The 12,550-nt window shown below is 44.0% G+C and overlaps 4 protein-coding genes across 4 annotated transcripts in view; 3 read left to right on the plus strand and 1 right to left on the minus strand.

Annotated features, from left to right (window-relative positions):
- The window catches only part of T265_10517 (hypothetical protein), a gene marked incomplete at both ends in the record, with an annotated part of 11,698 nt that extends 11,574 nt beyond the window's left edge, over positions 1 to 124 (plus strand). The window contains one exon of the mRNA XM_009176908.1: positions 33 to 124. Within this exon, the coding sequence (XP_009175172.1) occupies positions 33 to 124 (92 nt within the window). The remainder of the gene's footprint in view (positions 1 to 32) is intronic.
- A 70-nt stretch (positions 125 to 194) lies between these two features.
- Positions 195 to 5,656, plus strand: T265_10518 (hypothetical protein; the record flags this gene model as incomplete). The annotated part of the gene is made up of 4 exons (XM_009176909.1): positions 195 to 285; positions 344 to 411; positions 4,268 to 4,364; positions 5,640 to 5,656. The coding sequence occupies 4 exons, from the start codon at positions 195 to 197 to the stop codon at positions 5,654 to 5,656; spliced, it is 273 nt and encodes a 90-aa protein (XP_009175173.1).
- A 4,162-nt stretch (positions 5,657 to 9,818) lies between these two features.
- T265_10519 (hypothetical protein) overlaps positions 9,819 to 12,550 on the plus strand; it is a gene marked incomplete at both ends in the record, with an annotated part of 19,110 nt that continues 16,378 nt past the window's right edge. Inside the window, one exon of the mRNA XM_009176910.1 lies at positions 9,819 to 9,840. Coding sequence (XP_009175174.1) covers positions 9,819 to 9,840 — 22 coding nt within the window. The remainder of the gene's footprint in view (positions 9,841 to 12,550) is intronic.
- The window catches only part of T265_15171 (hypothetical protein), a gene marked incomplete at both ends in the record, with an annotated part of 7,450 nt that continues 7,039 nt past the window's right edge, over positions 12,140 to 12,550 (minus strand). The window contains one exon of the mRNA XM_009176911.1: positions 12,140 to 12,266. Coding sequence (XP_009175175.1) covers positions 12,140 to 12,266 — 127 coding nt within the window. The remainder of the gene's footprint in view (positions 12,267 to 12,550) is intronic.

Consider the following 12,550-nt stretch of genomic DNA (forward strand, 5'->3'; position numbering starts at 1 on the left):
CGACCGGTTTTTCCCTTTTTGGGGCTCATAAGGTAGGCGCAGTCCCCGGGATTCTGTCAACCTTATGTTCCACTTGAAAGCAAATTGCACGAAATTGGCGAATCTACACTCATTTGCAAACTAATTTGGTTCTTTCGAGAGACTCACCTAGAACCCAGCTGAATCCCTCGTTTATGATGTTCTCAGGCAACTGAATGTGCTGCACTAGGCCGCCTCATGTTTCAGTCGCTACGATATTTGAAATATCGCGATACATGTATATCTTTGTAATGTACTACTCATTAGGTTGTTGAAAATCCATCGACAGCCCACGACCGGTTTTGCCCTTTTTGGGGCTCATAAGGTAGGTGCAGTCTCCGGGTTTTCGTCAATCTGAGAACATCACAAACGAGCGATTCATCTGGGCTCCAGGTGAGTCTCTCGAAAAACCAAATTAATTTGCAAATGAGTGTATATTCGTAAATCTATCATATTTCCGAATACTCCAAAACTCCAAACAAGTGAAGACAGAGGCACCTGAAGATTTCCCCAGTGTCTTTTATCCACAGTGTCTTTTCTGATGTTATTCTTTGATAACTACTTGTTCACAATCTTATCGCCAAAGTAGGCTTCTAAAACAAAAGCTTCGTCAGAAGAACTAAACTAGACCCTAGGCTGGACCCAAACACATACAGGTTTCCCCATCGGCCCAACACTTGTTCACCCACCCTAGCACACAAAAATCCCTCGGCCGACAGCCAACAAAGATTTAGCTTGACTTGGATCTCTCCAAACTCGGAACCTAGTCACTTGGCCGGACGAAGTTTTTGTGTCAAAAGTGAAAAGTTGCCCAGCAATAAATTTTCCGATTGTTACCAAACTTTTTCGAAAATGATGACCACTCAATCGGTCCCGAGTATTTTTCACCTGATTGAGCTCATTATTCCCTTGATTTCAAGCGCACTACTCAAACGGGAAATAGTTGGGTTGACGCGCATAATGACCTATTTTCGAAGAATGTGTCGTACCATCAAACCCCCTCAGAGGAGGGAAAGATAATCTTCTGAAAAGGGCCTCACAGTTCTCCATGCCAAGTTCCTTTTGTGGTGTGAACATGGCAAGTCGATTTCCACCAACGTCACCTTAAATTAACAATATACTGTAATATATTGATAACAGTAAGATAAGAGATGATGTGGTGAGCCTGGATGATAGTTGGATACTCGTCTGTACACACCAGGCTCACAGATGAGGAACAAGGCATGACAACTTGAGAATCACAAGAAGATCCTTCACCATGAGACGGGGCGATTAACTATCCCACTGGGGGACTAGGTCTATATAATGAGAAAGAGATCAATCGTTGGCTGCCAACAGCTTTCGTCGACCCTACAAATAGTGTTCAAACGTACTGCAACATCTGAAATTTTGTTCTGATTAAAATATGAAACCGTCTGTGCGCTACATGTTCTGATTTAGAATATCGCGAACAAGGGCTTCAGTTTAGTCTCTCACGAAAATCCAGTTAATTGGCAGACATGTATTCGTCACGAAATATGGGCAAATTATGTGAATTTAGCTCATGAATTTTAGGAGTTCCGCGTCAAACTCAACTCGGATGAGCCGTAAGAAATGAGCTTGATGGAAATTCGAGGTTTTGGTCTACGTAATCAGAACCAAGAAGGGAGAAACCATTAACGAACTAACCAGAGTGTCCTTACGAGTAACACTGAAAGATTCTCACCATGTTCGTATGTCAGCCTACTATAGAACATCTCATTCAGGCAGGCGAGTGAGCCTGGAATATCGGTCTCATAGAATTTTCCGTACTTTTGTAAACTCAGATCTTTCAACTCGTTCTTGGATTGCCTCACATTTCACGAGTTTTTTAAACATATACACGGTTTTCTGACACAACCGTACTTGACGAAAGTGATTCTGGGAACAATTTTCAACAGAATGACTTACAGCTCTTTGTGAACTGCTGCTTTGGGTGGTCTCAAGAGCTCAGAACTCGGAAAGTCGTGGAATGGTTGTTGGTAGAATTATTGCGGAGTTGCAGGGATGAAAGAACTTCATGCAACGAAATTATTTATTTCAGAGTTGCAGTAAAATGTACTGTGGCAAAGTAATGTGAATCATGACAATCCAGGCGGCGTTGAGGCATCAGTCTCGATGGACTTCCTTAAGCCCTCGATGTATCCAGCACTTGGTAGGCGAGTTGTTTGCGTTCGTTACTTAATTAAACTCTAACAAACAGTGGGAAACCGCAGGTCAACCTTCACTAAGCTGGAACACAAGGGGACTAACTTATATCATGGCAGCCATTAGAACACTTTTCATCGTCTGCTGTTTTTTCGTGATCACGAGCGGTTTACTTTTCATCACTGATTTTGCTTGCATTCAATACGTGACTGACTGCACTCATCAGTGATCAGTTCTCCCTCGGGTTAGTTGATAAGCCATCTGTCCGGTCACTTGAAAATCTTCCAGCCACCCCCCCCCTCTGCTCGCTATCCGCCTGGTCTCATTAGGTAATCTCATCTCTCGATGTGTTGCTAACCGTCGACACTTTCACCATTGGTGCTGCTGCTGCGGTTGGTGCCGCTCCCCCCACCCTCTATCAAGTTAGACTCCTGCCTTCAATTTCCACCACCAAGTTGATGATCAGTGGTCAATAAGTCTCAGTAAGTGAACTCGTATCCACTTCGTGCAGTTGCTAAGGCAGGCAGGAGTGAAGCCGCAGGCAGTCGGGGCACGCGAGTGCGTGCCTCGGTCATTTGATCAGAAACCCCGGTTAGTTTGGTCACTGTTGCAGTCCATATGCGCTCGCCTGTTTGCGTCACTCGTCCACTTATAATGAGATACAGGATTTGATTATACTGGCAGAAATTAGGTGAACAGCGATGGACGTTGGATTTCCCATATCCCAGATCAGCTGACCAGTAAGTAAACAGATGACTTTGTGTACTACTCGAAACGATTTGAATGACACTAGATAGCTAGAATTCTCCACACGGTATACCCGGACTATCACGTGGAGGTTACCTTTTGTGAGTTCCGGAAAACTATCAGTACTTGCTTCTATCAAGTCAGCCATGTGCGCCTCAAGGTCATAAAGCATAAACTGTATAATTTACTGATAGGGTGATTATAGTTGGCCTGAACTAAGATCTAGGTAGGATAAATTTAGTAGTTTCCTCTATGTTAAATGTGATTGTACTCGTAATTAGAAAAGTCAGCGGTACGATTCAAATCTAACGAAACTATTTGAAATGACGATAGCTCCGTAAAAACCTGACCACAAGGTGTTGATGACTAATGGAAGGCATATAAGTCATCTCATTTGCTGAGGAACAAGAGGCCGTGTACATCTTGTTCGCAATACAAGAGACCGTTTGTCGCACCTCTAACGCTCGTCCTACCTGATGTCAGGCAATTTTTGAATGTTCTTGATCTCCAGTATCGATCAAGAGCTCACAGAAACACACATGCCGTAAGGTTTAGTCATGCGACACACTGAATAGGGCAAAACCCGAGCGCAATTCTTGCAACAGGCATCCGTTGTTTAGCCCATCAAATATTTCTGGACCCCCGAATTCTCTCCATGACATTGTGGACAGCACCAGAAGACAAAAGTGACCACAGATTGAAAGTGTCGCAAACATTCTTCTCCTGTGTTATTTGGCGAAACATACTACTTATAAGTCTGCGTTGTAACGGCCTTGTCAGTAATGGAACTTCGTTTCATTGAGTATAAGTAAAAGATAACTGAATTACACTAACTGACGTTGGTGGATGAGAATAAAGTACTGGAATTGTCCACACAAATGGACTATTTAGGTCAAATATGAAGGACGGCAGTGTTAGCAGCCAAGGCTTTGGTCGTGATTCTATATGTTGTGGCTTCTGGGTCTGGATCCGACCAGTTCCTACTCAAGTGGACTAGGTAAATTCGTTTTACAGTTGAGCAGTAGTTGAGCTGACGCGGACCTGCTACGGTGAGCTGAACGCTCAAAACTATGAAACATAGTTTGTTAAACGTGGCAAAGTTTGAAATACCAGTGACATGTTCGATATATGGCCTGGGGTTGTCATGGCAACGCAGAAAATATGCTCAGGGCAGAATATAAGTATCGGCTGAACCACAATCACATCTGACTTCCGTCCTGCTTGTATGAACAATTCGATGCCAAATCGATGTTACCTTTCGAAAACAGTCATAAGGGCAACCGGAGTCCAGATTGGACTCATTGCAACCAGTTACAAATACGGTCTTCATAAACAGATCAACAATCAGCTGATCGATAGTCAATGTGACACGGTCTTCAAAAAAGTACACAAATACCAGTGTTCCTCGGTGGTAGTCAAAGACGCAAGAAGCAGTGACTTGTCATCGTACCCTATCATTCGCCGGTCCAATGATGGAGCTTCTGAACAGCTGACACCTCAAAGTATTCTCATTCGACTGCCCGATAAAATCACGAACGAAACTATTGGAAATTGGCACAAGATAACACAGATGATTTAGACAGGATAGAGGATCTGCACTTTCTTCTGTGTCCTCTCCAGTGTCACTGTGGTGACTTCATAGTCAACTGATAAGGCTGGCATTCCCTACCCCAAACTACCAACAGGAATAAAGGAATTGCGATAAACCAGATTTCTACCTATTTAGGTTTTATCGCGTGAATGACTTCTAGCCTATCTAGACACATAGGAATCGAATAATTCATGTGCCATAGGGTATCATTATTTCTTCCGGGTCGGCTTACATTTAGTATCCGGGGATTCTTATGGAAAGTTCTCGACACTTGACGATCCCTCCATGGGTTGAACTTTTCCAGCTGAGGCCAAAGACCTCGAGTTCTTGTGACCTTGACGTACTGTTTTACAGGAACCATGGATGGTTGGTTAATTTTTTACCTTCCCAACCATTCACCGATAAATCAGCGGTTAATTAATGAAAGGACTGACACTCGAATGTGCGACTTTGTAAGCTTTGCACAAGTGGTTGTACAACTCTGCTGAGTGACTGTTGTTTGGGTTAGCATCCCTGCGACCTTTTCAAATAGTTGCGACGCTAGGAGAAGTTAAATTGAATTCGGGTGAGAGGGTTTATCCCACACACAAGTGTGTGCGTGTGTGGTCGGTCTTCTCTCGAGCGCACACCTGCTGGCTCAAGATTGCGCAAGCCTCGACATCTTCACGTGCCATGCGTATTCGCACGTGTGACTTTTCGAGTTGCTCTTGCTGCTCAAAGCGGCATGTGGTCGGTTGGTGTGTGGAGCTGGACAGTCAACCAGCTGCTAACTCACGCCTGGACACCTCCGAGGGATGATGCACTTATTCACTTGAGTAGTTGGACGGTTGTCCGCCCGACCAAACTTGTTACCATGGCACTCGTTTCTCTTCAGGCTCAGTGAACGTCAGACAGTTTGTAAACCACTTTGATCTGGTCATGATATGATGTGGCAACACTGATGAGGTGACGCCTGTGGGTGTGCATATTTGAAAACGATCACGTGTCACCTTTATCCTCTGCCCAACAGGGCCAGCCAGTAGGGTGGGTGGAAATAAAAGAAAAGGAAACTACTTACAAGGTTTTTGAAAACTCTTCGACAGCCCACGCCGGTTTTGCCCTTCTTGCGACTCATCAGGTAGGCGCAGTCCCTGAGTTTCCTTCAACCTCATGATCTACTTGAACTCAAATTGGACTGTTTTCGAGAAGTACACTCATTTGCAAATCAATTTGCTCCTCACGAGAGACTCAGCTGAATCTCTCGTTTATGATGTTCTACAACTGAATGTGCTGCACACAGGCCGCCTCATGTTTCAGTTGGCACGGTATCCGAGATATCGCAGTATATTTTCATGAAGGAAAGTATTCGCAAGGTTACTGAAAACTCTTCGACAGCCAACGGCCGGTTTCGCCCCTCTAAAGGGTCATGAGGTAGGCACAGTTCCCGAGTTTCCGTCACATTTATGTTCTGCTTGAACCCAAATGGGACCGATTACGACAAATCAATTTAGTTTTCAGGGGAGACTCAAGTGAATCTCTCGTTTACGATGTTCTTTACTTGAGTCTCCCGTGAAAATCAAATTGATATGTAAATGAGTCTATTTGTCGGAAATATGATTTCTTGAGATGAAAGCTAGATGTATCCCACCACTAGTGGGCCAACGAGAGTGAACCCGGTACAGATGTAGTTTTTTATTTCATGTGCACCAAAGAAATCTGGCGTCGCCCTACCTGGTGATAGGACTTTCTCCGGAGTAACTAGAGACTGGGTGATCTGATATCGCTTGTTTGTTTGTGATGGCGTGGACCGTCTTAGTGTCACGCTGACAGCCAGTGGGAGTAAGTCACATCCAAAGTTCACCAGTGGCTTGGAAAGCAGCGAGTTCTGACGATATTCACTCAGCAGTCCACCAAAGAAAAGCAAATCAACCCATGATGAAGTGCAAAAGAATGCAACGCAGACTTCTTGTTCATAATAAATGAAACAAAATATGTGCTCAATTCAAAAATCGAGGGAGGATCGTAATTATGCGTCCGATCTGTTTCACGACATTTAGTCTCCAAGACCTACCGATTTCTACTGCCTCTTCAAGAATTCTCTCTCTTACCCCAAAAGGCTGATTTTAGGATATGAGTTATTGTGGACAGTGGGTTCCATCGATGACCCCCAATCAGCTTGATGTATGACCCAGTTTTTCGAAGTTGAGTGTACCAGTTGGGGATCACACAGCAGCATTGTTTGAACCTAAGTCGTGTGTTTCCGTGGGGCAGGCAGGCCAAATTGTTGTGCAATGCCGGCTGAAGAATAGCATAAACGAGACATTCAGCTGAAATACAGATGAGTCTCTCGTCTTAGACACATTGGTGTGCAAGTGAATGCAGTTCGCGAATATCCTACATGTTGGGTTCTAGTAGAACAGAAAATTGGGGACTGTGCCCGCCTGATGAGCTCCAAGAATGGCGAAATCGGTTGTGGGCTGTCGAAGAGTTTTAGAGTGTTCCTTTAAGAAACGATGTTTTGTCTTGGTCTGGCATTCAGCTGAATCCACTTGCTGCATGTGCGGCAAACGATATGGAAGAAAAAGAACGCACAAGATCGTGACCAGTGAGACAATTTGTCTGGGAGGCCGGGTAGGAACCATCAAAAGGAAATCATCTAGATCTACACTCATTTGCAAACTAATTCGGTTTTTCAAGAAACTCACCTGAAACCTGCAAGTGGGTGTATTTTGCACATTCTGTGCAATTTGGTTTCATGTAGAACACAAGGTTGACGGAAACTCGAGGACTGTGCCTGCCTGATGAGCCCCAAGAAGGGTGAAACCGGTCGTGGGCTGTCGACGAATTTTCTGCAACCTTATGAGTAGTGCATTACAAGTATACATCCAGAGGTCTTCACAAACTCGACCGAAACAACCTAGAGCACAGCACAAGTCATTTTAAACTTTCAGGTAAAACAGAATTTATTTATGAGTGCTACTCGGGCTGAGATGGCCCAAGTGGTTGGAGCGCGAATTTAATGGCCGTGGTTCGAACCCGACCTCTACCTCTCGACTTCTCCTGTCTAGGCTTGGGCGACCTGGTAGTATCTCAGCACTCGTGCTTCCTGCGGGTGGCATGGCACTTGGGCGCCGAAAGGGTGCTACAGCTGAACGCTACTCGGGTGGATGTAACTAGAGGTGATATACGATGTTGTTCATGAAGTCAAATTATAAAAATGCTAGTTACTATGTTTCTCCCTCTGCGACTTGTGACTGATATCCAGTCGACAGAAAGCACGAATAATCGTAGGATAATCAAAAAAGTCAGAAATGACCCCAAATCCTAAATACTCTGGAGGTTTCTCCCTCGATTTAACCTCTGAGCCAGCTTGTGAACTAGTCATTACGCAACATTTACAACTTGTAGCATTCGAGTTGAATAGCTTTTCAGCTGTCCAAATAGTTTCTTGAATAGTTGAATGACAGGATACCCGGTAAACCACAGTACGACATTTTTTATAACGTTCATCATGATTGGACTTCCTTAATCTGATCTTTTAATTTCATTTTAAAAGCCTTAGCGGTCAATTACCACTTGGTTCCCTGTGAACTGCACTGCTGGCGACCCTCGTTAAAAAACAAACGGTTTTACAAGGCGCAAAAAGAGTACTCTGATTGAAAGATTGCAATGGAGATTTATCTTGGTTCGTTAGTGGGGAATCTTCGGGTTTATTCAGCGGAAAACCGTGACATTAACCAGCATCTACCTGCAAAGCACCGGTGGACTGACCGAAGTCTCTCAGAATAAAGATCCTGGCTACTTTGGAAGCCTTCGGGTGTAAAAATTCTTTAGCCTGAATTTTGCACCCAGATGTGGTTCATACGTGTGAAAGGAAGAAGGCCTTCACTGCGGTGTTGCTTATCACAGAAACACCAACTGAACCTTTACAGACTACTGGACAGGGGAGCAAAACTCTCACAGGCATCTTGTTCACAAAACTGAATATCCATCTTCTACTTGAACTCGCATTCTTGAACTTTCCTGGAAATTCATTGACTGTTCCTCAGATGCAAGCAAATGCTACAAAGTGACTCCACAAATCGCGTAAAATATCCCATCTTTCAAGAGACGCAAAGCGGATTTTCGAGCAAATACTACTTGCGCGCCTCATCAGTAGCATCGACCGTTTCACGGGTATTGGGGCTAGTCGGGGGATAGGACCACGTGGCTCTCCCATTCCATGTTAGATTTCAACCAACTACGATTTGTTACTTGATCACTGAACTTTTTTTCTGAATGGGACAGTCTTAAAACCCTGTCAATTCCATTATTCCCTGCACATATATCTGAGTCGAAAAGGTGCTCTTCACCCGATATGTTTTGTCCCAAATTACGATGTCGTTGTTAATAATAAGCTCGATGAGAAATTTCTTTGGGAAATCAATCCCTAGGTAAAGAAGACAAAACCATTCTGCAGGATCCCTTGTTCTAACGAACGGCAGTATGCTGATTATCACTTACACCTTTCGTCAACCTCGTTTCAGTTGAGCAACCGTTGCTCCGTGCGAACTCACCGCCTGTCAGATGTTCTTAATTTTACGAATGGAAACTTCTACACATCCCAATCTGTACACTTCACAATTCAACTACGCACCTGTATAAGCGAGTGTGCTGCTTTGGGTTACCTGGCTTATTACCGGAAGTGACCATGTCAGTTAGGTGGGTCACAGCTCTCTGAGGTAATTCGACACCCTAGGACCTAGGCCTATCATGGTTGTCACACACTTTAGGCTAGTGACGCTATAAACTCTGCGCTTTTAAGCTCTGAGGCGCAACCAGCGCGATGGTGTGCAAAGATGAGGAAGGGTTAGGGTAAGGGGAGTCCTCAAATGACAAGTCGTTGAACTGGCTACCGAATGAAGTTGTAAACTGGTCAGGCGGTACAAGAGAGTGGTCTGGCTCATGTAGATTTGTGATACAATTACGGTATCTTGATTGGAATCCGCAAGCTGTTTCCTTTAGCCCGTCGTGACCCTGTGTAGGACTAAAAACGGTTGACTACTGTCTACCTTTGTCATCGCCTGCCCCATCAACACATCTCTCCAGGTGAGTCTAGTTATCGGAGTTGTGAAATTGAGCTGTAATCCGGCTTGACCTTAAATAGAGTGTCATATGAGGGATTGTTAGAGTGAATGGGGCACTAAACGACAACATGTGGTGCTTTATCTGAGCAAGCCCGAAAGCTCGATTATCTCGAGGTATATCACGATCGTCATTCATACTCTGGGATTACAGTTATCCAACAACTGGCAGTAACAACCAGCTTCCGGTTTCCATGCAAAGTGAGGTGAAGCCCGGTGAGTTTCAACCGAGGGATGACTGTGATTGAAGCTCTGTTACTGAGATAACATTGTTTTATACTTGGTATTCACGGCCGATTTTATACACTTCTGGCCGAACCGGATGTGTTTAACATCGTTGTCTTAAGTGATGGATATCTGAGGGCAAAAATACTAGCACAGTAGATATGAAAAGCGGCTTTTGCATAAGTTGCGTGCGTCTGTAGGCTCTTTTTGAGAGGGCAAGGGGGATATCATGCATTTAGGTTGCAGAAGTCAGACCGGATTCATTTCGGCGCGGTAAAACAAGGCCTTTAGTCGTGATGAACACAGGTTCACGCAAAGTAAAACAGGAAGAACGATCACTTCTTAAGGAGCTCTATCCCCTTTCAAAGGCCCACCCAGGACGGCATCCGTTTTCTTTGGAACACATCGTTTCAGTGTCTAAAATTAGAAGTTCTTGGAATTCGTTTGGATGTGGGTAACAGTTCCTAAATCTAGAAGTTGAGAAATAACAACAAATCATTCGTTGGACTGTAAATATAACCGTAGCATGAATCCGTGCTTGCGTATAAACGATACACATGCAACCAAGAAGAAACGTTGTCTCATCTATCGGCATTCCAGCTAATCAAATTGGCGTGTGTTCATTTCTGTGCGAGGACTCCTACCTGAATGGGCTTGAACAGGTTCATCACATGCAAAAGTTTGGTCGCTCCCACCCGCTCACCAGAACAAAACAGTGTACCATCGCAAAAGCGACCAAAATTGATCCTTGGCAATTACGCATCTGATAAGGTTCCTGGTTGCCCGTAGGCAGAATTCATCATGTGAAGATCTGAGGAGACTATAAATGCCTTCGCGCAACGCTCGAGCGGAAAATTTCAAACTTTCTATTCACCCGAGTTCACGCACCTCACCGGTATGATTTCACGATCAGACTGCATGTGCCAAAAACCCACATGTTTAGGAACAGACGGCCTTCACTTGCCCCTACCTTGATTTTTGTCAAAACGGCTTTCCTATGGTTCACCTAACTAGACGCCCGTAGCGATTTTTCGTTTGTATATTCGTGACCAGACCGGGGTTTCCCCTCCGTTTTGACCGAGGGAAATCAGATTTCTGGCAAAAATTATAGCCCCGAAAAGCAAGCCCGCTAGAGTTACCCACAAACAAACTTCTGGCAGTCAAAGGTCCCTATCATGAATCACACGATTGCAACGAAAAGATAAGGCACAGTGATGTTTTGCCTTGCAATCGAGCGGCTTGACTTTCCGGACTAGTAGCTAAAAAGTGAACGAAAACAGACGGTTTCCATTGGCCAAATAAAGTTTAGGTCCAACCAACACTTAGGGGATAAGCCTGATCCCCTTCAAGAGAAACGTAGCAAGGGTAGAATCCATCCCTAAACGAGACAGAGGAGGTTACCCATCACTTTTAGCTGGATGCAATTTTAGTCCTATATCAGCAATTAGGAAATCCACTGATATTACACAGGAGATTGGAAGCTGAGCTGATATATGATATATTGTTATATATTATATTATATATTATAGGAAATATTGTATAATATATTATATGCGCAAATATTATATACATTGATTTTTAGAAGTCCACTTACGTTAATTGAAAATTTTCCCGAAACTGCAGTCAGTTAAACAAGGTCTGTATAAGGAATCACTTGTTCACGATTAATTCTCAACTGGATGTTTTCAGGACACATAAGTGTGTTCAGCACTTGAATTCCAGCTACATCTCTCGTTTGTGACGCGTAGTGTATCACATCTATGCAGGCTGGGACTTTGGCCATCGGGACAACAGTGGAATAGTTGGAAACAGAACGATCACCGTGGACAACTTCAGATTCAAGGCTCGGTTCAGTGGTGGTTTGCAACAATGGACTTCAACTGTTTTTTTTTTTGTTCAGTAATATCATACGAATCAAGCAGTCTCCTTCTGAGGGCTTTCTAAAGAGCCAGCCATTGATAATTCATTACCAGCCTGGAAAAACAGACACGGCAGTGTTGAGATCGGTACGACTGGATAGAGGCACATTGCAGAATCATTCAGAACAAGACAGCTTCTTTTTTCATAAAGGAAACTACTCACAAGGTTGCTGAAAACTCTTCGACAGCCCACGACCGGTTTCGCTCTTCTTGGGGCTCATCATGTAGGCGCAGTCCGCGAGTTTCCGTCAACCTTATTTTCTAATTGAAATCAAATTGCATTACAAAGAGTTACCTTTATGAAAATATACTGCGATATCTCAAATATCGTGCCAACTGAAACATGAGGCAGCCTGTGTGCAGCACATTCAGTTGTAGAATATTATAAACGAGAGATTCAGTTGAGCCTGTCGTGTAAAACCAAATTGATTGGCAAATACGTGTGTTACTCGAAAGGCAGCCTCTTCATTAGTGTGGTCACCTTGCAATGTTATTTGTCTGAAGAAGCCCAGAAAACGGAGTGCACCAGTAAAGGCTCGTTGTTCAAGGTGCCTACATACTCTCCGGAAGGTTCGCGCTTCAAACCTAATCTCACTGTCTCAACTGTTCCTTACTTGTCTTTAGCATTCTAGCCCCATAATTTCTTCGGTTGGAATGCACGATGGGCGTGGATCTTACTACTGAACGATGTCAGCGTAGTGATAAATCGACACATCTAGTATGGTTCAAGACTACATGATGAGTTCCATTGTTCAACCTAAATTGTATTGTGTCTAATTCCT

Source organism: Opisthorchis viverrini, assembly GCF_000715545.1.
Source record: "Opisthorchis viverrini unplaced genomic scaffold opera_v5_373, whole genome shotgun sequence".
In the NCBI taxonomy this organism is placed as follows: Eukaryota; Metazoa; Platyhelminthes; class Trematoda; order Opisthorchiida; family Opisthorchiidae; genus Opisthorchis; species Opisthorchis viverrini.